The following is a 27,336-nucleotide window of genomic DNA, read 5'->3' as shown; positions in this document are numbered from 1 at the left end:
GTATTACTTAGTGATGCATTTGTGGCTATTAAAACTCAAAAAATTATGTAATTTGAGGATACTTTCTGCATACAGCAACTTCCATAGCCCTTTTGATACCAACCCATCTGAGACCACCCCTCATTTTGTGGTTCAAACTTCCTGTTTAAAACCTTCCATTCAAATTTCCAATCACCAACTTAATAACAACAACAAAGTTATTTTACAAAATTCTTCAAAACAAAAGCAGTGTATTTACAACAGAAATATGGTAACAAAAGGACTGAATTCCTTCTGTTCTCCACCAAATATAAAGTCCAGAGATAAAGAGACCTTTTCCTTTTCATCTCTTATAGAATAAAATCAAAACACAAACTGTTTGTTTTGTATTTTAAGAAAATAAAAATCCCTATTATTTAATTTCACAATGTAGAAAGTATTACATTTTTAGCTAAAAAAGAGAAAGAAAAAGGTCCTTAATAGAATTATAATTACATCAAGAGGAGGGGATTTATGTCCCTTCCAGACCAGATTCTAGAATCTTCAATAAATAACTGCCTAATTCTTCATCCTGTAATTAGAAGAGAAAAAGAGTGAAACAATGTTAGCATAAAAACTTATTAGAAATAATTGGTTCCATTATCTTTAGTATCAACAACATTATTAGTGACTTCATTTTTTACATATAATTTTATATAAATACTATATTTTGACAATGTGTGTGTGTGTATATTATTATACAAGCACCATTTGAGTGTAGCTGGTGGCATGTAAAAAGCACCATCTGAGCAATGGTTGTAGCCAGTGCTATCTGACTGCCACCCATGCTGGTGGCATGTGAAAAGCACCATTCAAGCATGGTCAATGCAAGTGCCTCCTGACTGGCTCATGTGCCGGTGGCACGTAAAAAGCACTCACTACATTCTTGGAGTGGTTGGCATTAAGAAGGGCATCCAGCTGTAGAAACCAAGCCACAACGGACACTGGAGCATGGTGCAGACTCCTGGCTTGCCAGTCCTCAGTCAAACTGTCCAACCCATGCCAACATGGAAATTGGACGTTTAACGACAATGATGATGATGCTCGGTGGCACGTAAAAAGCACCATACGAGCGTGGCCGTTCGCCAGCCTCATCTGGCACCTGTGTCGGTGGCACGTAAAAAGCACCATCCGAGCATGGCCGTTCGCCAGCCTCATCTGGCACCTGTGTCAGTGGCACGTAAAAAGCACCATCCGAGCATGGCCGTTCGCCAGCCTCATCTGGCACCTGTGTCGGTGGCACGTAAAAAGCACCATCCGAGCATGGCCGTTCGCCAGCCTCATCTGGCACCTGTGTCGGTGGCACGTAAAAAGCACCATCCAAGCGTGGCTCATTGGAAACTTGCAACCAATGATGTTATTTTTCTCTCAATATACAACAAAATAAAATGAAAAACAAGGCTAAACAAAAGAACTCTGACCTGATGGAGCCATGAAACAGCGATATCTTTGGTTTCTTCATCTCCGGACACTTTTACTAGAACTGTGTCAGCAATTGTGATGGAACCGTCCGATGAGTAATGAATTGGGTAGTCTTTTAATTTGCTGGAAATAGATTTCTTAGTTTAATACAGTCTTCAACAACACACATACAATTACATTATATATATATCTGGTATATGAGAATGAGACAATATTAAATTAAAACAGTCATCTGTTTATCATACTTGATGAATATACATGGTTGACAGGCCTGTTATGGCAGTATTTATCCAAAGATAACGTTTCTTATAGACAGGAGTGGCTGTGTGGTAAGTAGCTTGCTAACCAACCACATGGTTCCGGGTTCAGTCCTACTGCGTGGCATCTTGGGCAAGTGTCTTCTGCTATAGCCCTGGGCCAACCAATGCCTTGTGAGTGGATTTGGTAGATGGAAACTGAAAGAACCCTGTTGTATATATATATATATGTGTGTGTGTGTATGTTTGTGTGTCTGTGTTTGTCCCCCCGACATTGCTTGATAACCGATGCTGGTGTGTTTACGTCCCCGTCACTTAGCGGTTCGGCAAAAGAGACCGATAGAATAAGTACTGGGTTTAGAAAGAATAAGTCCCGGGGTCGATTTGCTCGACTAAAGGCAGTGCTCCAGCATGGCCGCAGTCAAATGACTGAAACAAGTAAAAGAGAATACTGTGTAAAAAAACAAATATCAGAGAGAGAGATAGAAAGATAGACAGACAGAAAGAGAGATGAAAATTCATCCCAATAAAGCAAGTAGACAAAAAAAAAATATGGATAAGACAAGTTTGCTTACTTTTTAATTTTTTGGTAAAGTTTGTCAGCGCTGTCAGAGATGGGACCATCGTCATCAAGAGAAATAGTAGATGTGAACCGAAGCTGATGCTGCTTCAGGCCCAACTCCCGCATGGCCTGGGCTGGGTCAACAAGTTGGCTTTTCTGTAGCAAGAACACAAGAAATATGAATGAAGACAGAAGAAGAATTATGAAATTACATATCTAAAAAGGGGCTGCTGTTGCCTATGCGAAGATGGGAGGTGGTCAGCAGGTTCAAATCCCAGAAGGGTTGGTTTTGTAATTCTGATTCCTTCAGATCAATGGTTCGTAAATGGTAAGCACTTGGCATGCAGGGAAGGAACTGAGGATGGGTTTTGTTTCTGACAGGAAATCCGTACAGGAAAAGAACCCACACGGCTGTATACGATTATCTCTCTCTATCATCCTCATCATCATTTAACATCTGTTTTCCATGCTGGCATGGGTTGGATGGTTTGAGAGGAGCCGACCAGGTAGAAGAGACAACACCAGGTTACTGTGCCTTGGCACGGTTTCTACAGCTTGATGCCCTTCCTAACACTAACCATGCTGGGTTGGATGGTTAGACAGGCACTGGCCACGTAGAAGACTACACCAGACCACAGTGTCCGTTTTGGCACGGTTTCTACGACTGGATGCCCTTCCAAACACTAACCATGCTGGGTTGGATGGTTAGACAGGCGCTAACCAGCTGAAGAACTGCCCAAGCTCCATGGTTGTTTTGGCAGGGTTTCTACAGCTGGATGCCCTTCCTGATGCCAACCACTTTTTCAACCACAGCAAACTGCCAAGGGTCTCGGTCCTCTGTCCGTTCTCTCTGTGAATCCCAATATCTGTAGATCCCTTCTCACCACTTCATCCCTTATATCCTGGGTCTACCCCTTCCACATGTTCCCCCTAAAGACATGTTGTCTCTCTCTCTCTTCCTAGTCTTTCATCAAACATTAATTACAAGACACTCCAGCAATGATGATCACCGATTCCTTTGATCCGCCTCATATAATTCATAGGGAGCAGTAAAACACAGAGAGTGGCCCCTACTTTATAATTGTGGAGCATGACATCAACACCAACCGTAATATCTGCGTAAATTTGTAAACATTCACACACTCTCACTCACTCAAACATATACAATACATACATACACATATATATACATATATCACATGACCGACCAGACCATCAGATGTTGCTATACATCGCTGGTCACAATGTGTTCGCATTGTTTTAGCCTTCATATGACGCCACCCCGCTGGCTAAGCGAGCAGGCCAACAGAAGAACGAGTGAGAGAAAGAGTGGTGAAAGAGTACAGCAGGGATCACCACCCCCTTGGAGCTTTAGGTGTTTTCACTCAATAAACACTCACAACACCCGGTCTGGGAATCGAAACCGCGATCCTACGACCGTGAGTCTGCTGCCCTAACCACTGGGCCATTGTGCCTCCACATATATATATATATATATAAGGTGGGTGGTACTGTCCACTTTGGGAACCACTGCTCCAGTCCAATGATGCCAATTGTAGCACAGCACGGTGTGTTATCACACAGACACAATGTCTGCAAGGAGAATCTGTCTCTTTGACACAGTTTCACAGTAAAGATTTCTCCGTGTTTGAATAGATGTAGAACATCATTTAACGTCTGTTTTCCATGCTGGCATGGGTTGGACAGTACGACACCAACTGGCTAGCTGGAGAGCTGCACCAGGCAGCAGTCGTCTGTTTTGGCATGGTTTCACCAGTTGGATGCCCTTCCTATAACACCAGCCACTTTACAGAGTGCACTGGGTGCTTTTGTGTGATGCTGGCATAGGTGCTTTGTACGTGGCGCGACCTGTACACACCTGTATTTTAATCATACCCGCTTAGCATACTTTTAATTAACTTTACATTCAAATGTATTGATTAAATCACACACAAAAATAACTGAGTAAACTCATAAACAATAGAAGAATAGGAAAATATAGAAAGAAAATTGCACGAAAATATATTTACATTTGCTTTGATCACAAGGGCTCCATTCAGAATTCGCAATCGTTTGGGGTCAGGAACGGACAAACCTGTATGAGAAAAGAGATACTTATTTAGAGGGGACAAACAAGGACAGAGAAAGGGATTAAGTCGATTACATCGACCCCTAGTGCGTAACTGGTACTTAATTTATCGACCCCAAAAGGATGACAGGCAAAGTCGACCTCGGCGGAATTTGAACTCAGAACATAACAGCAGACGAAATACCTATTTCTTTACTATCCACAAGGGGCTAAACGTAGAGTGGACAAACAAGGACAGACAAACGGACTAAGTCAATTATATCGAGCCCAGTGCGTAACTGGTACTTATTTAATCGACCCCGAAAGGATAAAAGGCAAAGTTGACCTCGGCGGAATTTGAACTCAGAACGTAACGGCATGCGAAATACCGCTAAGTATTTCGCCCGGCGTGCTAACAATTCTGCCAGCTCGCCACACCTTGAGGTACTTGGTAACATAATGAGTTCTCACATGTTACAAGAGCAGAAAATTTTAAAAGGCTGGCATAGTAGATTATACCCCTACATATGACTGGTACATATTAGCTGGAGATGGAAGAAATGTGAAGTCAATAATCAACAGAATTTTACATCAGGAGTAAATACTGCAAGGAAATATTTCAATACTGAACCCTTTAACATTGACATTACATGAAGGCTTGCTTATTCATGTTGCTTTAAATTAATCAAGTACGACCACACTTGGAATTCGCATCATCAGATTGGAACCCCTATTTTGCTCAGAACATTGACCTCCTGGAATCTGTCCAGAGACCTGCAACCAAACGCATACCCTCCATCAGACACCTACCATATTCTGAACGCCTTGTTTCCCTGGGCATGGATTCACTGAAGCTCCGGCGTCTGGCGACGGACTTGGTAAACACCCACAAAGTTATCAACCACCTCACCAACAACAACACTGAACACCTTTTTGATCTCCATGTGTCTAACACACGTGGACATATTTACAAAGTCAGAAAACAACACAGCTCCCATGACTTTCGGAAACATTTCTTCACGCTCAGAGTTGCTGAAGCATGGAATAAACTGCCTGCGTCAGTTGTTGACTGCCATGACACTGCATCCTTTAAGGCCCTCATGCTTTCCGAAATCCGCCAAAACTACACCTGATTATATATGCACTTTAGATGAGTTGTAGTGCACCTGAGCACTGTACACAATTATTATTATTATTATTATTATTATCTTGTAGCTTTGAGACTACAAAGATGTGACTGTTAATTTTCAGGCTCAGTTCATAGGTTAAATTTATATAAAACTAGGATACTGGACTGTGAGAAAATGGGGAAAAATGAGAATGAAAAAAAGTATGTAATTGTGAATTAAATTGATATTTATTCTCTCACAGGATGGCGTACTTTTTTCATGATTCGCAGGAGTGGCTGTGTGGTAAGTAGCTTGTTTACCAACCACATGGTTCCGGGTTCAGTCCCACTGCGTGGCACCTTGGGCATGTGTCTTCTACTATAGCCTCAGGCCGACCAAAGCCTTGTGAGTGGATTTGGTAGACGGAAACAAAAGGAAGCCCGTCATATATATATGCATATGTGTGTTTGTGTGTGACCCCCTAGCATTGCTTGACAACCGATGCTGGTGTGTTTATGTCCCCGTTACTTAGCGGTTCAGCAAAAGAGACCGATAGAATAAGTACTGGGCTTACAAAAGAATTAGTTCCAGGGTCGAGCTGCTCAATTAAAGGCGGTGCTCCAGCATGGCCACAGTCAAATGACTGAAACAAGTAAAAGAGTAAAAGAGAGAAAGAGATTCGACCTATATTGGATCTATAAAGTGTGTGTGTGTGTATGACAGGTTTCTTTTGGTTTCTTTCTACCAAATTCCCTCACAAGAAGGAATTTGGTAGACAGAATAAAAGAGTAAAATAACAAAATGTTAAAAAATAAAAAGAAAGAACATCAACACAAACCTGATAAAGAAGCTTCTCGTTTCAAGAGATTTACAGAAATGTCTAAAGGAACATTATGTATTGTCCGGATAACAGCTGTCTCACCATTTGCTGGCTTGAAACAGTCGATTCCTGAAAGGGAGAAACAAGAGGATGTAAGGAAAATATAGAAACAGGAGGGTTACAAGACATGGACATCATAACAACATGCAACACTTCTTGAAGTTGTTGTCTTGGAGCATCAAAGATATTAGGGATACTGAGATGTTACACACAGGGCCATAAGATTAAGGCTGTGTGGTTCAGAAGCTTGGTTCCCAAGCACATAGTTTTGGATTCAATCCCACTGCACAGCACCTTGGGCAAGTGTCTTCTACTATAGCCTCAGGCTGACCAAAGCCTTGAAAGTGGATTTGATAGACAGAAACTGGAAGAAGCCCATCATATGTATGTGTGTGTGTGTGTGTGTGTGTGTATGTATGTATTTGTCCCCTAACATCGCTTGACAACCAATGCTGGTGTCTTTACGTCCCCGTAAACTAAGTGTATATATATATATATTGGCACAGGGCCAACAATTTCAAGGCAAGGTAAGTTGATTACAATGAAGCCGAATAGTGGACTGGTACTTATTTTATCACACTTGAAAGGTTGAAAGACAAAGTCAACCTCAGTGGAATTTGAACTCAGAACATAAAGACAGACGAAATGCCAATAAGCATTTTGCCCAATGGGCTAACAATTCTGCCAGCCTGCAGTCTTAAAACATGGCATGTGTGTGCACACGCGTGCATGCGTGTGTATATATAACATCTGTTTTCCATGCTGGCATGGGTTGGACAGTTTGACTGGGGACTGGCAAACCAGCAGCTTCACCAGGCTCCAGTCTGATCTGGCATTGTTTCTACAGCTGGATGCTCTTCCTAATGCTAACCACTCCAAGAGTGTAGCGGGTGCTTTTTACGTGCCACTGGCACAGGGTGTACTGGTATCGGCCACAATTGGTTGGTGCTTTTTATGTGCCACCAGCACAGGAGCCATTTTATTTTTATATATATATATATATATATATATATATATATCAAAACACATTAATAAACATAAAGACAGATGAAAAACAAAAACTGAAAGAAACGAGAGGAAAAGCAGAGTCAACTTACCAAATTCCTGTTGAATTTTCTGTTTGAGGAAATCCATTTTAGCTGCTTCTCCATGGACTAACATTACGTTACGTGGCTCACACTGCGACACCAACTGCATTATACCTTTAGCATCAGCATGTGCACTGAATGACATGTATCTCACCTGCAGCTTCACCTCCAGCTTAACACCATCAAGCATGGGTCACATGCAGCGGTGGTGGTAGTAAGAGGAGGAGAAAGAGAGAGAGAGAAAAAAAGAAATGTTGAGTAGGATGGAGGGGGTGATACATGGTGTAGGTAAATTAGGAAAAAAAAGGGAAATTTCGATGAAGAAAGTTAACAATGAGGAGAAATGCTAGGCTGCCACATGTCACAGATCACTGTTTATACAGAATGATATTGGATCCAATGGTGGCAAGAAGGAAAATAATTGTTTTCTGTGATCTTTTACATACACACACATTTCTTTAAATTCTTTAAATTGAAAGCTGCGGCCATGCAGGGGCACCACTGTATCTATATATAATTGGTATAGAATCGAATATGTAAAAAGCTCCATTTGAGCATGACTAGTACCACTGTCACTTGACTGGCACCAATGCTAGTGGCACGTAAAAAGTACCATTTGAGTGTGGTCAATGCTAGTGCTGCCTGACTGGCTCATGTGCCAGTGGCATTAGGAAGGGCATCCAGCTGTAGAAACCTTGCCAGATCAGACTGGAGCCTAGTGCAGCCTTCTGGCTTGCTAGTCCTCAGTCAAACCACCCAACCCATGCCAGCATGGAAAGTGAATGTTAAACAACGATGATGATAGTATATTTTTTTTAATGACATTATAGGGCAGGTGTGAAAGACCTGATCTGGCCATTTTAAGCATAAAACAGGTAGAATATTTTGGCTGGATATGGTCAGTTTAAATACTAAAAGGTTAAAGCAAAAAAACTTAACCAATGATAAATGCCTGAGAAGAATTACTGTTAATTGACCCTGTGTGTGTGCGTCTGTGTGAAGACCCACAGGAGCTCTTATATCATCATCAGGGCCCACGTGTGTTGTAAATGCTATGCCTGTAAATAAATCACAGGACTTCAAATGTGACTGAAAAAGCAGATTAGTACACTAAGCTGGTTAGTATCTTAGTTCTAATGTTAGAGTGCACCATAGACGCAAGAAGAAAAACGTAAAAGAAAATAAAAATAATAAATATTATTATTCACTCACCACTTGTTTCTCAAACTCCAACCGTTTGACCCCACTGAGCACTTTGTGTCCCACTGTCCCAGCAACACAATAACCAGGCATTATAAGCTGAAAGTAGACACATGTACACACATAGATATTGGTTTCCAATTGGATTCAAATTTTGGCACAAGGCCAGCAGTTTTGAGGAAGGGGATAAGTCAGTTACACTGACCCCCGTGCTGAACTTGTGCTTATTTCACTGACACCGAAAGGATGAAAGGCAGAGCTGACCTCGGCAGAATTTGAACTCAGAACGTACGGAGAGATGAAAAACCACTAAACATTTTGCTTGGCCTGCTAATTCTTCTGCCACCTTGCCCCACACACACATTATAAACGGATTTGTTTTTCTTTTAACTATAGAGAATGATAATTTCCTTTAGGAAATGTATAGAACTGAACTGACTCAGGTACAGTAAAATTTAAATGTAGAATTTTTTTAAAAATCAAAGAAGGCCACGGGCTGGTTCTCAACTTCAGGTTCTGTCATAGTAGTAGAGAGCACAAGAATCAGAGAAAAGATTTGTGAACTCACTCCGTCCATCTTTTCTATTATTGCTCAATGCAGGGTCAATTTTGCTGAACACTGCCATTGCACTGAACGAAAGATCTCATCAGAGGGAGATCTGCACAGCTGAGTAGAGGATAGAGACCACTCAACTACATTGATGTTATTGGTACAGAGACACACAAGATGAAATTGCCAATCTAACAAAGACAAAAAGAGGACACAGATCCTTGCTGCAGTATTATGAGATGTGTCTTACTTGCAACTCCTCCTCCTCCTCCTCATCGTTTTACGTCTGCTTTCCATGCTGGCATGGGTTGGACAGTTCGACTGGGGATCTGGGAAGCCAGAAGGCTGCACCAGGCTCCAGTCTGATTTGGCAATGTTTCTACAGCTGGATGCCCTTCCTAACGCCAACCACTCCGTGAGTGTAGTGGGTGCTTTTTACGTGCCACCTGCACAGGTGCCAGGCGAGGCTGGCAACGGCCATGATCGGATTGGTGCATTTTACGTGCCACCGGCATGGAAGCCAGTCAAGGCGAGGCTGGCATCGGCCACGATTCGGATGGTGCTTTTTATGTGCCACCGGCACGGAAGCCAGTTAAGGCGGCGCTGGCATTGGTCACGATTTGGATGGTGCTTTTTACGTACTGGCCCGGAAGCCAGCCAAGGTGGCACTGGCATCGGCCAAGATTCGGATGGTGATTTTTATGTGCCACCGGCGCAGAAGCCAGAAGACAATTTGAATTCAACCAATTAGAAAATTTGGTGAATTTTTATGCACTTCTTCCAACAGTTTCTTCACACACAAGCACAAATAAAGAAAAATGTAACTTCTCACAGCAGAGGAGAAGTCAACTTACCATGTTGTTTTCATTTGAAGCCCATTTGCGGAAGATTTGTAATGAGAGTCCAGCATGCAGCATTCCTGGTGTAGCAAACACTACCATTGCCCCAGGGTTGTCAATGAAAGCTCGATCAAATGGCTGAAAGATAAATTGATAAAAACATAGCAAATCATAAAAGTATTTCTTTCACATTGATCACTACAGTATTGAGCTATCTGCGTATGTCAACCTATTGTTTTATGTTCACTTTTTTCATGCTGATATGAGTGAAACAGGTTTCCATAGTTCATATTCCAAGTTACTGCTCTTCTAGATACTTGGAGACCACATCTTGTGTCTTGGCTTGGTTTCTACAGCTGGATACCCTTTCTATCACCAACCACTTTACAGAGCATAATTTTGTTGTGGCACAAGCACTAGAGAGGTCATCTGGTCCCTCAGCAAAATGAAAGAATCTTCTCAATGTTGTCTCCATTTGTTCGTTCACCAGCATCACTAATGCCATCTCAACATCCCCAACAAGATTACACAGAGTTACTCTTAAACAACTTCTCTCATATCTGACATTGGTGTTCCCCACCACCTTTGTTCATTGCTCATTATATCCACCCCTATATACCTCCGACATCCATCTCTCCATCCAGAGAGAGGGGGGTCAAGGGAAAGAGAGAGAGCTATACCAGCTCCCATTTGGTATTCACTTACAACTGAGCAGACTGGAGCAATGTGAAATGAAGAGCCTTGCTCAAGAACACAAAACACCACCCAGTCCAGGAACTGAACCTATAGCCTTATAATCATAAGCCTGACAACCTAACCACTAGGCTATGTACCTTCTGACTTTGAGTTTACTTTGAACAATTAGTCCATATTCCAGTTCCACACAAGTCATCAACTGCTTATTTATGAACTTCAAAAGACATCTACCGCTTCATCATCATTGTAATCACAACCATCAAGACCCTAAGCTTTCCATCTGTATTTCTCTTCTCATCACCATAGCAACAATATATGTATCTAGCTGAGATATTTAACAATCAAATCTGGATCACTAAATCCAATGTGAAAAAGAAACAACTCAAGAAAAAGATCACAATTCCCAAGAATATTACCAAAGTCATTAAAAGAAATCTAACCATTCAAGACTCTGTGTGGAACTGGATCTAGCAACAATTTCATCTCTGGCACACTTTTTACTGAGCAAGACCACTGAATATATATTCAGTACATTTTAGCCACAACTGATAGATGACGGACAGTAGACATCAGACCAGATATGGAAGATAGCAGTCAGCAGCAGAATCAGCAGCTGACCAGAGTGCTGCAACAGCGCAGAAACAATGGACGGCTGGTGACAGCAACACACAATGACCAGCTAACATCACTACAACTACTATAGAGAATACCAAATGAGTTCCCTATGGATACCGTATTTATTACAACGAGTGGCTTGTAAACGTATCTAACGAGCGAAAGCGAGTTAGATACATTTACAAGCCACGAGTTGTAATAAATACGGTATCCATAGGGAATGAGTTTGGTATTTTATTTATTACACACGAATAAACGACCATATTTTATTAACCCAATAACTAAATTCTTCACGTTTAGTTGTAACTTATGAATGACAAAAGTAGTGCCGTCACCGTGACCTCGGGTCATCACCATGGATTGACCAATCAGAAGCAGCGCTGTCACCGTGACCTCGGGTCATCGCCATGGATTGACCAATCAGAAGCAGCGCTCGCAGTATCTGACATATGTTAGATACCAAAAATATCTCAAAGTGTTCTCACTCACATGTGTGTAATAAACTATCATACCTGGTCCCAGAACAATTACCTTTGGACTATCTCGGTTTTTGTCATTCATAGTAATGAGAACAATTTTTGTTTATGATAAAAATATTTTTTTAATAAAAATTCTCAAATTTTAGGGTTCTTTATCATATTGTGTGTGTGTGTATATACATATATATATATATATATATATATAGCAAAGACAATAGTATACAATACAATACCTTGATGTGTTTGAACTCAAACATGTTCCGCTGTACAAAGGTTTTCTTGATCTTCTGACTGGTCCACGTGATAAACAGTTTGTAATAATGGTTTGCCTACAAAATATACACAAACACATACAAGATCAGTATATTTGCCAATTAACGAGAGTCACAGCTGGTTTAATTAACACGTCTGACCTATCAGTGGAACAACCAATGTTTTGAATCCGATATCCTAGTAACTTGCTTTCAAAGATATTTGAACCTTTTTGATACCAATATCCCTGAGATCCCCATTGCTTTTGTGATATATAAATGCAGGTGTGGCTGTGTGGTAAGATGCTTGCTTCCCAACCACATGGTTCCAGGCTCAGTCCCACTGTAAGGCACCTTGAGCAAGTGTGTTCTAATATAGCTTTGGACCAACCAAAGCACTATGAGTGGATTTGGTAGATGAAAACTGAAAGAAGTTCGTTGTAGATATATGTGTGTGTGTTTGTCACCAACCACTACTTGATAACCGGTGTTGGTGTGTTTACATCCCCATAACTTGCAGTTTGGCAAAAAAATAAAAATTCAATCAAATAAGTATTATACTTAAGAAAAAAGTACTGGGGTTGATTGATTCCACTAAAAATTTGTCAAGGCAGTGCTCCAGCATGGCCTCAGACTAATGACTGAAGCTAGCAAAAGATAAACTTCTTATGAAGTGAGCAAGATTAAAACCTCCCATCAAAAGTTCATGTTATTTTATATTCCAAACACCAGTAACATAATGACAAATCTATTTTAATAAAATCTGTATTTTAGCAGAAATACGGTAGCAAACCAGTTAATTCTGAGGAGCACAGTACACTTAACTGCAAATTGGCTCCTTACAGCAGAGAACTGCAGTTTCCGCCATGGCACCATTTTATAGGAAGGTGAAAGAGCTGATGTCTCGCAAACAACTTGCACATGCAAGTGCTACCAGTTAAAAGCTCCGTATACCGGAAGCTAGCAAGTGTATGGGGTCATCAGGAGAGAATGCACGCCGTTTCGGGGCCTACCTCTCGACGGCATCAATGCGCACCGGGCCCCCTCACTTGCTAGATCAGCTGGTTATGAAGAACTCAATATACTTCATAATATTAGTCAAAGAATCAATGTTATCTGCCCTATATCCTGGTCTCATTAATATCAAAGAGATTTAATTCTCAGTAGCACAAAACTGTAGTTCCACCGTGGTACCTCCTGGCCTTGTAGTGGTAGGGTCATTGTGAATTAAATGTCTTTGCTTGAACAGTCCCCTTGTTATCCTCTTCAGTATTGCTTTGATGTCTACAAGGATTCGATAAGAGTACATCACACTGTGTCATCAGTCATCCCAATCCTGTTGTCATCCCTTCAGAGCTGACCCCAGTATTCTCAGATCCTCCCATGCCATCCCTTGGAAAATCACCTCATTCTGTCTCGACATGGATTTTTATGAATTCATACAGATTAACTAACTCTTTGGTTGACCAGCATCTTAATATTTAAGGTGAACTGTTACCTTGGTCAAGTGAATATAGAAATATAGCCCTCTGCGTGCACACACAGCAGGGTTTCAAATTTTGGCACAAGGCTAGCAATTTTAGGAGTGGAGCTAAGTCATTTACATCGACCCCAGTGCTCAACTGGTACTTACTTTATGAACCCTGAAAGAATGAAAGGCAAAGTGGACCTTGGTGGAACTTAAACTCAGAATGTAAAGAATGGTCAAATGCTGCTAAGCATTTTTGTCCAGCATACTAACGATTCTGCCATCTTGCTGCCTTAGGTAACTTAGTATTGGTTTCAAATTTTGGCACAAGGCCAGCAATTATAGGAGTGGAGGTACGTCAATTACATTGACCCCAGTGCTCAACTGGTATTTATTTCATTGACCTTGAAAGGATAAAACACCACCAAGCATTTTGACCAGCATGCTAATGATTCTGTCACCTTAGAAATCAATTTAATAATGACAAAATCATTTTACTGAATTCTTAATTATTTTCACAATGATTTGAAAAGAAAGACCATGTATTTCGACCGAACCATGGTAACAAAAGGGTTAAAGGTTTAAAGTTATGCAGAACAGAGAAAGAGATAAAGCAATTATTACTAGCCTTCTCGGTGAGCCCAAGCGAGAAATAAATGGGTGCTTTTAGGTTCATCCGGTCCCAATAGGTCTCCAGTAATATACACAATTCTTGTGCTCTTCCTAAAGCAAATACTGGAATCAAAACCTGGAGAATATAATGAAACAGGATTAGGAGTGACCTTTGATAGAGGGAATAAATTTAATCCAAAGACAATGTGACATTTCCAAAAGAGGATTGAAAAGGTCATTGAAGAATGTGGAGTAAAAGGAGAAGAATACGGCTCTTGAAGTGGGGAAAATTGAGAGGAAATGGACAAGAAACTTGTAGAAAATGTTTTTCTTATGTTTTTACTCCTGAAAATAATACAAGTTAAGAACAAGGTTACATTATTTTCATAATAGGGTGAATAATGTTGGAGAGTAATGAGAAAAGTACATGTTATAGGCGCAGGAATGGCTGTGTGGTAAGTAGCTTGCTAACCAACCACATGGTTCCGGGTTCAGTCCCACTGCGTGGCACCTTGGGCAAGTGTCTTCTGCTATAGCCCTGGGCCGACCAATGCCTTGTGAGTGGATTTGGTAGACGGAAACTGAAAGAAGCCCATCGTATATACGTATATATATATATGTATGTGTGTGTGTGTATGTTTGTGTGTCTGTGTTTGTCTCCCTAGCATTGCTTGACAACCGATGCTGGTGTGTTTACGTCCCCGTCACTTAGCGGTTCGGCAAAAACAGACCGATAGAATAAGTACTGGGCTTACAAAGAATAAGTCCCGGGGTCGATTTGCTCGACTAAAGGCGGTGCTCCAGCATGGCCGCAGTCAAACGACTGAAACAAATAAAAGAGTAAAAAGAGTACACCTATTACAAAGGGGCAAAAAATGAAAAGGATAACAAAAAAAAAAAATGTCCTTATGTTTTTATCTCTCAAATTAATGGAGAAAAGAAATTTCATTAAAAAAAAATTTTATAAAAAAAAAAAGTTGACTTACCTTACCCCCTTTCTCAACACAACTGTGGACCTTCTTGAGGAAATCTCTCTCACGACAACGCTTTGAATCTCGGATCGTTGTAGCATAAGTGGATTCGGTAATAAGCAGATCTGGTCGACATTTGTCAATCCAAGCAGCTCCTAAATGTCTGTCAGGTGTCATGTTATAGTCACCCTGTGAATTAAATATATATGCGAAATGAAAATGACCCAAAAAATTTTGAAATAACCAAAAGTATTTTCTTCATGGGGTGTTACAAGGGTCAGTTAGAAGATTAATAATTAATTATGTTATTAGGCTATTAATTATGGCCAATATGGAGAGAAAGGAAGATTTTTCACTTAACTGTGTGTCCATAAACCTCTTACCTCTATACCTATTTCTTTATTACCCACAAGGGGCTAAACATAGAAGGGACAAACAAGGACAGACATAGGTATTAAGTCGATTATATCGACCCCAGTGCATAACTGGTACTTGATTTATCGACCCCGAAAGGATGAAAGGCAAAGTCGACCTCGGCAGAATTTGAACTCAGAACGTAACGACAGACGAAATACGGCTGCGCATTTTGCCTGGCATGCTAATGTTTCTGCCAGCTCGACCTCTATACCACAATCATCATCATCTCACATTCATCTCCCATTGGTTGGATGGTTTGAGAGGATCCAACAGGCCAGAGAACTGCATCATGTTCTTATTTCTCCTTTGGTATGGTTTCTATGGCTGTGTGTCCTTCCAAATGCATCCAACCACTTTACAGAGTGTACTGGGTGCTTTCCTTCAAAGCACCAGCTCTAGTGAGATTGTCATATAGCTCACAAGACTAAGACCCACCCCCATTGGCTGAGTGGGGCTAAGTAGAGTGGACGTAACTTTAACCTTTTCGTTACTATATTTCTGACCAAAATACACCCCTCATGAGTTTCAATTAAATTCTAAAATAATCATGAATCTAGGCTTGTTTAATTAAATAACTAACTTTTTTACTTATCAACATATTAATGTGATATTTGGAACATAATTAAAGAAAGGGTTCTTAATCAATTCTATTGCATAACTTTTGTCTCAAAGTGACTTTAATTACAGGTAAATCCAGGTAAATTGAGCAAAAGGTAAAAATATTAAAATTTTAAATTGAGCAAAAGGTAAAAATATTAAAATTTTGTTTAAACATCACCATAGAAAATGAATCATCAGCTAATATTCAAATGGGTATGCAACAAAATTTTGATAAAGAAGAATTGTGCACATCACTATATCATCAGTTGAATTTAATGCACAACAGGTGTACCATAAAGGTGGAATAAACTGAAATATTGGAATCCACCGTAAGTTTAACCGAACTAAAGAAATCGGTCAAAAAATAATATACGGCCCTGGTTATGGTATGGAAGTGATAAATTCCAGACCACATCGTTCCCTAGGCCATGCTGACTAACATTATTTTCCCTGTATAAAAACTAAATCCACGCAGTACCCAGTATTTGCTTCACAAATTTTCCGAAATTTGAACCTCCATTTTGTTGTTTGTTTACGTTCTGTGTAAGTTTGTTTCCGCATTGATCGCTTCAAACAATAACTTCCAGACCACATCATACCCTAAGCCATGCTGACTAACATTAGTTTTTCTGTATAAAAACTAAATCGACAACAGTACACAGTATTTGTTTCACAAATTTTCCAATTCGGAATCAATGCTTGATAACATGAAACTCCTATCCATTTTCAAAGTTGAAGAAATATCGATGCTGAAAAAAATGTGGAAAAAAATCTCCCAAAATTCAGGGAATTAAAACTACACGTCGATCGTTGTACAAAACTGTAGATTAACTGTTTACGAAGCATAATCACGTGTTTTCACGAATGTACTAAAGAGATTTGCTCTGATATTCTCATTTAAATATGAATAGGTAAATTCACGCGGGTTTGGGCGGTTTGGTCACATTAACCAAAATTTTTTTCGGGCGGCTTTGGGCGGTTTGGTAATGAAAGGGTTAAGGTACATGATGAAAAGTTAAAAGCATGAAGGAAGGAGTCAGAACAGAACAGGTCTCTTCCTAAAGTGGAGATGGGAAGTGAAATAAAACTGGTGGTGACACTGTGCCAGGGTGGAGCCTGGAGGAGTGGCCCAGAAGAAATTGCAGTAGTGTTTGGAGTGATTGAGTAAATTCGACATATGTGTTGACATCAAGGGTTTCCTTCTTTAGGCCTTACTGAAGGCTTTCTTCTGTAACAGAAAATCTCCAATGAGGGAGCTGAAATATTGTCACTTGACCAACACCCAGTTTGGATCTGAACACCACCACCAGGATTTGGATAGGGTCAAACCAAAAACAACAACACAAAAAGAAAAAAAAAAAGGGTTTCATGCTATATTTATCCCTTCATCTTAGATACCATAATTAAGCTGAAATCAGGGTGTAGAGTGTCAAATAATCCAGTCCCGAGAGAGATGGGATGGAGAGAGAGGAAAGAATTGGGAAAGGGAGGGAGAGAGGAGGAAGGAGAGAGGAGGAGGAGGAGAGAGGAGGAGGGGGGAGGAAGGAGAGAGGGAAAGCGAGAGAGAGAGATTTGTTAAAAAAATGAATAACAGACATGGTGAAGACAAGATTCCTTACTGTGTAGACAAGGGATTGCTGGCCAGACTTGATATAAAACATTGCAGCTCCTAAAACATGTCCTGCATAATATGCCTTTATTTCTAAATCAAGGTCCACCTGGAAAGAGAGAGAGAGATGGTATTGATATAAAAAAAAATATAATATACTGAAATGTAGTAGCAAGTCATTTTCTGACTGAGCAGACACATGATCAAAGGTGTTCCAGCCATGAACATCCTGTCTTAATTCAGACACTGTGTTATTTTCTCTTTAATAAAACTGAAACATGTGATTCAAAGGAGATTTGTCTGTTATTTCTAGCAGATCAAGCGACCACATGGATGCTCTCTTGCTGGCTTCATACATAATAAACTGTCTTATTGTGTTGGAGAGGAATGAAATTAAAATGTAAATCTACAGAACTTGTGTAATTTTCTTTGCTTGAAGAATCTAAAGTCTTCTTAGTTCAGGTGTAAAATGCCAGAATTAACCCTTTTGTTGCCATATTTCTTATGAAATACGTTGCCTTTGTTTCCATTGATTTTGAAAACAATGAAGAATTTAACAAAATAACTGTCATTATTAAATGGATGTTTGGAACATAAAACCTATCAAAATTCCATCTTAATTTAATCAAAATCACTGTAATACTTTTGTTATACTTCTATTGTAATACCTTGTCTATTTTAATTATTCTGAAAATAACAATTAGCAAAATATTTTTAGCACTATCCGACTCGTGGCCGATGCCAGCGCCACCTCGACTGGCTTCCATGCCGGTGGCACGTAAAATGCACCAATCCGACCGTGGCCGTTGCCAGCCTCGCCTGGCACCTGTGCAGGTGGCACGTAAAAAGCACCCACTACACTCACGGAGTGGTTGGCGTTAGGAAGGGCATCCAGCTGTAGAAACACTGCCAGATAAGACTGGAGCCTGGTGCAGCCTTCTGGCTTCCCAGATCCCCAGTCGAACCGTCCAACCCATGCTAGCATGGAGAATGGACGTTAAACGATGATGATGATGAACAATTAGCAAAATATTTTTGTCATTTATTAAGGTAGTGTCTAGAATATGAATTAAGATGAAATTTTGATGGAAGGTTTTAATTTAGGTGACTTTAAAGCAAGTGATTTGTATCACAGAACAAGGAACAGTATTAAGCAGGTTGATAACAAAAGGTTTAATATTAACAATAATAATAATCTGTTGCGTGTACATACATGAACAGTCTGGTGGAGGTTGACAGCAATTACTTTCTTCATACAGGATTTTATCATTTCTGATGTGAAGAAGTTGGTTTCTCCTCTGCGTTCAACAGTAATCTTCCGATAATCTTCCTGAAATACAAATCATACATTTAACCATCTCGTTACCATATTTCTGTTGAGATGCTCTGTGTTTCTTTCAATTAATTTTAAATATAACAAAGAATTTAGTAAAATAACTTAGTTATCATTCGGCTCGTGTTAGGAACATTAATTATGACTAAGGTTTGGTGGAAGATGTTAATTCAAAATTTATGAAAACAAGAAATTTGAACAGAGCTGGTTTCAGCCAGGTTGGTAACAGAAGAGTTAATGGTGAGAGCAGATCCTTGAGATGCTTTACATAAACCAGCCTCTCTCAACAATTTTTACATGAGACATACTCAACCATCTCCCTTAACACAATCTGTTGCCTTATCTTAAGAAATTTTTTGCCATTGTTACTCCATCATCCAGCTTTTATTTAGCTACTCTCAGGTACTGCAAGGTTTTACTTGTAGCTATGGGGAGAAAACGATGTCCATTATTTTCACAGTCGACACTTCTTGGGAGAAAAGGATTTCAACTGAGAAAGTTGATTCTGTTTCTGCTCTGTCTAGTTCAATCTGAAGAAAATTTTGCTGATATTTTGCAACAAAATCAGTGTAACATATCAACAAGTTCGGATCATCATCATGTCCAAGTGGATTTCAGCTCTTCCACTCTTTAAAACTAGTATATTGTGTCTTTCAATGTTTATTATAAATTTATGGCCCGGAAAAGGTTCGTCGATGCAGCTTTGTATGATTCTGGCGTGATTTCTTGGAAGATTCTTCCCCGAGATAATCCTGCTCATGAATATCCTAGTGATTTTGATGTTGTTAAGATCAATGATAAGAATAAAAATGGTGTTGATGCTCTATTGAACCATCCTGTTGTCAAAAGGGTCACTCCACACAAAATGGTAACACAATCTCTAAAATTAACTTAACTTAATTATTTCAACTTAACCCTTTAGCATTCAGATTATTCTGTCAAATGTAATCCTTATTCATTCACATCGTTTTGAATTAATCGTGCATTATCTCATCGCTCTGAGATTTTGATAGGTGTGAGAGGCTGGATCTGGCCAGTTTGAACATAAAACAGATTGAACATTTGGGCTGGATATGGCTGGTTGAAATGCTAAAGGGAACCCAGTTGAAATTTTTGATTTCTTTCACAAGTCCCATGCAACGGGACTGAACCCAGAACCATGTGGTTGGGAAGCAAGTTTCTTAATGATACAACCAGGTTTTTATTGCATTCATCAGAAAAGAATGTAACGATTTCCTCACTGTACAGTACAATCCTCAAACACCTGGCCACTTCCCCCACAGACTATGAAACATTTTCCAGTATTTATATATATACTGTTCATAGTGTGCTAAATTCTTCTCGAGAACAATTCTTAGTGATTCAGACCCCTGCGGATCTATCTTTAGCGTTAGAGCATCCACATAGTGGATTCTCTCTCATATTTGTGTATTAACAATATTTACTGAATCTCAGTTTTTTATATGCTAAACCACTGGTGTTAAATTGATGTTATTAAATTAATATCCAATTTTTTCACCCTTATTTTAATTTTAATTATATATATAGGCGCAGGAGTGGCTGTATGGTAAGTAGCTTGCTAACCAACCACATGGTTCTGGGTTCAATCCCACTGCGTGGCATCTTGGGCAAGTGTCTTCTCCTATAGCCCCGGGCCGACCAATGCCTTGTGAGTGGATTTGGTAGACGGAAACTGAAAGAAGCCTGTCGTATATATATATATATATATATATATATATATATAATATATATATATATATATATATATATATATAAATGTATGTGTGTGTGTGTGTTTGTGTGTCTGTGTTTGTCCCCTAGCATTGCTTGACAACCGATGCTGGTGTGTGTTTACGTCCCCGTCACTTAGCGGTTCGGCAAAAGAGACCGATATAATAAGTACTGGGCTTACAAAAAATAAGTCTCAGGGTCGATTTGCTCGACTAAAGGTGGTGCTCCAGCATGGCCGCAGTCAAATGACTGAAACAAGTAAAAGAGTAAAAGAGTAAAAGAGTATATATATATATATATATATTTTATATTTCTATTTCCTTGTCTAATTATATTTACAATATATTTTGTATAATGCCTTTGCTGTTATGTAATGGTGTAATAAAGTATTGATTGGGTATCATCTGATGGTTGATGTTTGATTGATTTAAGTATGTTTCTCCATTTTCTAATTTTGTATTATATATATATATATATATATATATATATATATATATACACACACACACATGCTATAGTGTATAACACAATACACATGGCTTGATATATTTTTAAAATCCTGATGCAGAACATCTAGCTCCTTAACTTACCAGCAAGATGGGGCAAATAGCCTTCGTAGGATGTGTCATATAGATAGGTCCATCAAAGCCAACCATTTCAGACATATACGGCAGAGCACCACAGTGATCCAAATGGAAGTGTCTGAAATGAATTTACACATTTCATTATCATCATTGTTTTAACTTTCACTTTACCATAACACACACACATACACAATTCTCTCTCTATATATATATTACACACAGAGACAATTACATATACACATACAATTATATATATATATAAAACTATATTTGGAATACAGGACAATATAATGGATTTTATACATAATTGTTTCGTATTACTGCAGAAGACTTATCAAGGAGGCATATATGGATTTCAAGATTCTCATACTAAAGTGTACTTACCAAAATCAAAAGCAGTAATTTTTAATTTATATTTCAAACAAACACCATTTTCCCATATTACTTCATATTTTTTTTAAAAACTACCATTCAATACATTATACAAATTTCACATTTTATATCTCTGAGGAGCAGAAGTGTGGTCTATAAATGCTTATCAATATAGGATTCCATTAGAGGGACAACACCTCTGCAAAGCCATCGTAAGATGCTTTAAAAACCTAATTTGAAACTTTTAAACTGCCATATTTATTATTATATATTTATACTTATACATATTTACATATATTTATATACTTAATACAATAATTATTCTACACACATATATATCTTTCTGAAGAATTTCCTGATATTCTTAACAATATATTATGTAGTATATATATATATATATATACACACAATTTACAGAAAAATGAGCAAAGAGAAATAACCATGTATTTGAACAACAAACAAATACAAGTATATTAAATACAGTACAACTTAAATTCTTGATTTATTAATAATTATCTCTGCCTGTAAAGAATGTGACAATTACCAAATGCCATTTAAGGCCAGCTTCATACGTGAAGGGGAGATAATCTCCAAAGTTGACATGGCATTAAGGAAAAGACTAAGAGCTTATTGCCGGGAGATTAAGAGGACAGTTGGACCTTTCACATAAATATGTATGTATATACACACACACACATATATATACAGAGAGAGTGGGGGAGGGAAAGAAGCTACAAGCTAAATTTGAAAACTTCATATTTAGTAAACTTTGCGAAAACCTTGTTTATATTTCATGAAAGATGAAAGTAAAGAAACAACAAAAAGGATGTAGAGGAATAACTGTTTGAATTACTTACGTTATGATCACACAATCCAGATGTTCGGTGAGTGTTCCCTCCCTGGTAATGTAGGTGAAATCTGGGAAGCGCCTCTGAGAAAGAAAAAAATTTATACATTACACGCTCATCAGGTTGTTAAATTATATCACATATATATATGTGTTTATATGTGCATGTATATATATATATTGTTATATTTCAGAATGGTCATTTTGCCAGTTTAGCCAATAAAAACACACGCACTATATATTTGGTGTTATTTTGCTTCAATGTTATTTATTTTTTACATTAGTCTTAATCTTATTTCGGCCAGAGTTCTTTCTTTTTATTGGCTAAACTGGCAAAATGACCATTCCGAAATATAACAATATCTGTTTCAACACACGACTTCACATAAAAAATCTTGCACAACAAATATATATATATATATATATATATATATATATATATATATATCATCATCATTTAGCGTCCGTTTTCCATGCTAGCATAGGTTGGACAGTTCAACTGGGGTCAGTGAAGCTGGAAGGCTTCATCAGGCCCAGTCAGATCTGGCAGTGTTTCTACGGCTGGATATATATATTTATCATTCAAAGTGTACGCTATCATATATTCATTATGGCTGATTTTACGAATCAATTTTGCACAAGGGGTCCAATGGGATGTTAGCTAATATGTAATACACAATGGAAGTGACATAAAAGTTACAATACAAACATGGGTTACATCTGATGTATACACTCTCCCGTTCATGTGCATATACATTAGTGATTAACCCATAAGTGAGTATAAAGTTAACAAACGAAGCTAAAATAAATGTTTTGACATCAGTCTAAGTGACTGGTATCTGAACCGAACAGTGACGACACAGTCTGAGAGGGCTTGTTAGTCTTGCTGATGGCAAGGCAACCTTTACAGGGCTGGTGCCATGGGAAAATTGCACACAGCACAATCTGCAAAGTAGTCACTGTGGGGAAGGGCAAACGGCTATAGAAACCATGCCAAAGATGAAACATTGGAGAAAGACATGGTCCTCTAACTCATTGAATCTTGTCAAACAATTTTTTCTCATGCAAGCATGGAAAACAGATATAAAATATCATCATTTAAGGTCTGCTTTCCATCCTGGCATGGGTTGGACAGTTTGACATGGAGTTGACTAACAGGGAGCTATCCAGACTTCAGTTATGTGTAGAGGCATGGTATTTACAGCTGGACGACTTTCCTAATGCCAACCACTTAACAGAGTATGCTGCGTGCTTTTCACATCATGAAAAATAGGTTTGGATGTATGGTCAAGAAACGGACTTTCCAAATACATGGTTTTGAGTTCAGTCCTACTGCACAGCACCTGAAGCAAGTGTCATCATCTTCAATAGTTCTGAGCCAACCAAAGGCTTATGGGCGAATGTGGTAGAAGCAAATGGAAATAAGCCTCTTGTATATGTGTGACCACATACATCCAGATCTGAAAAGTGACCTGGCGGAGTGGTAACATTGTCGTCATATCTCCAGTTAGTAAACTGTCTACCGACCTTGCTCCATTAAAGATGTGTGAAATAAGAGATCCCTTACTTGAAAAAATGGTAAGGGTTCTCATAGCAGAATGATTGAATGTTGATAGCCTGGTCTTTATATTCAAAGCTATTGAAGAATTGCCCTGCACCACCATAAAAGTTCCAAATCTGGAAGTGTAGTTGAGAGTTCAAACACCTAATTTAAATAAACTTCACTATCAACTATTCAAAGTGACTTGAAGAACACATTAGCTTCTCAGTGTTAATTTAGTTCTTCAGTCCTGTATTGACTAAAGCCTTTGGTTAAAGAATAAAAGTATTTAAAAAAAAAAAGGTTTTGGTCACTGTATTTAAAAGAGGCAATTTTGTGATCGACAATTTGATGAAAAAAAAAAAACAATAACCGATGATCACAGCTTCGTTGCTTGCAAGAGAACAAACAAAACTTCAAAAATGAAGAAACAACCCTGACCTCATCGTTAAATCCCATATGCATACCACAGTCTAACATGATGTTCTTCCCACCAACAGTAACCAGGATACAACTTCGACCAACATCTAGAAAAAAAAATATTGAAAAAAAAAATCAGTACAAAGCAATTGGTAAAATTACATTTTTAATTATTTTCTTTTTAAATTTCTAATAAGCCCAGAACCCTTTTATTTTTGAGAAAGTACAGGATCTCTTTGTTTAATTTAAAAAATTAAAAAATCAGCATATTTTGTCTAATTAAAAAACAATTACAGAATCTCTTTGTCTAATGAATTATAGGATCCCTCTAATTGAGATTAATTAATAAATCCTAGGATCTCTGTCTAATTAAAATATAAACTAATAAATTTCAATGAGGAACAAAAATAAACAAACTAAGATGATGTCTAAATTATGATAGAAACAGTTTAATTTCTTAGGGATACACATTTAGAGGCAGTAAAATATTAAGGGGTATGTTAAATATGTAAAAAGCACTAGCCCTTATGAAACCCTAAGGAACTTATGTGAACTGGAGTCAATAAAAAAGTACCAACCCAAGATGGGGAAATAGTGGAATGGTAAGAACGTGAGACTGGGTACCTTGCAGTATTTGTTCCAGCACTTTGTGGTCAAACTGCAAACTCTGTCACTACCTTCTTGCATTGTTGGCTTAAAACCTCTTCCTGACCCCTTGGGTAACTTTAGCAGAGTCCACTCTGTTACCTAGTTTAACACCAACACCTGGCCCCTTGAATACCTTTAACAGAGCCCACTCTGTTGTGATGATAAGGACCAGCTTTCCAGTTTGAGGATACCACCCTCCCTCCCACCAGTATAAAAGGCCCTGCAAAGGGTTATAGACAATGTGCTCATAACAAAATAAATAAATAAAAAGCTCAGACAGCAGAGATAAGAATCAATCATATGGATCAATGTAGATCAAAGATTTGCTTTTTACTCTCCTAATGCTCTTGTCCAATTATCACTTTTTACCTTTTTTCAAAACAGGAAAAATACATTTGAGGTATACCAACACTTGCCACATGATAACGTTGAAGCTACATAAAATATTTTGTTTGTTTGCAAAAGAATGAAACCAGCGGAATTTCCTTCTTTAGGGGTCATATTTAGCTGCCATTTGTGAACCTAGAAATCACAACCATTTTACAAACAACTCCTTAAGTTATTAAAAACAAAAAACTAAAAACCAGTTTTCACTTGATGTCGTACCTTGGCCAGCACCTGAAAAGAAAAGATAAACATAATTAGTTTTCAGTTCGGAGAAACAAGCTAACGAACTGGCAGCTTAATCAAAACATCTTTTATGAGGATTAACTGAGTGATTAATGAAATAAGTCAAATCACTCCAAATCATCATCATCGTTTAACGTCCGTTTTCCGCACTAGCACGGGTTGGACGGTTCGACCGGAGTCTGGGAAGCCAGGGCTGCACCAGGCTCCAGTCTGATCTGGCAGTGTTTCTACAGCTGGATGCCCTTCCTAACGCCAACCACTCCGCGAGTGTAGTGGGTGCTTTTTACATGCCACCTGCACAGGTGCCGGGGGGGGGGGTCTAGCATCGGCCACGATCGGTTGGTGCTTTTAACGTGCCACCGGCATGGAAGCCAGCCAAGGCAGCGCTGGCATCGGCCACGTTCGGATGGTGCTTTTTATGTGCCACCGGATTGAAACAGGTTTGGAAGGAAAAAGCTGCAATGGATTTGAACAGTTGGTGGCCCAGTACTTTATTTATTGGTCAGTTTCCTTTAAGGTTATTTTGGGGGTTGATTCAATGATCAAACAAAATTTGAAAGCAAAGCTACAGTTGTACCAGTATGACTTCATATGTAGATTAAAACACTCGTTTGCTGTCCAGTTTTCAAAACCTACAGGTGTCTAAAGAAATTGTTGTCTACCATGAAATTTCTTGGCATGTTATCTTAATCCTTCTTAAGGTTTACGAAGAAGAAAAGTTAAATGGGACTCTGGCCATGCGAGGGCACCGCCTTGAAAATTTCTGAAGTCAAATGAATCGATCATAGTACATACGTTTTTGTAAGCCTGGTATTTATTCTATCGATATCTTTGGCTGAACTGCTAAGTTACGGGGACGAAACACACAAACACCAGTTTTCAAGTGATGTCGGGACACACACACACACAGATACGACAGGTTTCTTTCAGTTTCCGTCTACCAAATCCATTCACAAGGCCTTTGTTGGCCTGACACTACAGTAGAAGACACCTGACCAAGGTGCCACGCAGTGGAACTGAACCCGGAACCATGGGGTTGTGAAGCAAGCTTTTACCACACACTCTCTCTCTCACACACAAACACGTCCATTTCGTATATACGTACATACAACTTTCACTTTCTGCTCTCACTTCAAGGCAAATATTGTCTTTCACACATCATGAAAACAAAAATTTATCGTGCTTATAAACATTATAAAGTAAGTTTCTCTAAAAAACCAAGGCTTTTTATCTTGCTTTCCCTTGGTCCAGGTTGTCCGGCGCGAATTTCGATATCGCCAAAAGTTGTTGCCCGGCGGATAAAGATTCTACAAAGATTAGCCAATACTGTAAAATATCACGACAAATACACAATAATCTCACCCAGAGGAGTAACTTTTATCTCAGTCATCACGAATGGTGTCGGGTCTTTGGAGTTTTCTCAGGACGAATGGAGAGAAAACAAAGAAATTTAACCGGGAGTCGAAGTTTTCATCAAACTTCGAACCAACGAACTACCATTTTGTAAGGACCGCACTTAT

The 27,336-nt window shown here is 38.9% G+C and overlaps 1 protein-coding gene across 1 annotated transcript; it reads right to left on the bottom strand.

The window, feature by feature from the left end:
- Positions 1-357: 357 nt before the first annotated feature.
- Positions 358-27,336, bottom strand: LOC115224758 (integrator complex subunit 11). The gene is made up of 18 exons (XM_029795659.2): positions 27,179-27,336; positions 25,793-25,804; positions 24,560-24,645; positions 22,589-22,662; positions 21,366-21,477; positions 18,925-19,041; positions 17,722-17,820; positions 15,101-15,274; positions 14,131-14,250; positions 12,017-12,112; positions 10,009-10,131; positions 8,617-8,703; positions 7,414-7,576; positions 6,275-6,385; positions 4,290-4,354; positions 2,273-2,415; positions 1,440-1,563; positions 358-550 (listed from the first exon to the last, which is right to left on the bottom strand). Exons 1-18 carry the CDS (start codon positions 27,204-27,206, stop codon positions 491-493), a joined length of 1,794 nt encoding a protein of 597 aa, XP_029651519.1. The 5' UTR covers positions 27,207-27,336; the 3' UTR covers positions 358-490.

The sequence above is a fragment of the Octopus sinensis genome, linkage group LG26, assembly GCF_006345805.1.
Source record: "Octopus sinensis linkage group LG26, ASM634580v1, whole genome shotgun sequence".
Taxonomy (NCBI): domain Eukaryota; kingdom Metazoa; phylum Mollusca; class Cephalopoda; order Octopoda; family Octopodidae; genus Octopus; species Octopus sinensis.
Note: the sequence above shows the minus strand (reverse complement) of the source record. Positions and strands in the feature narration are given on the sequence as shown.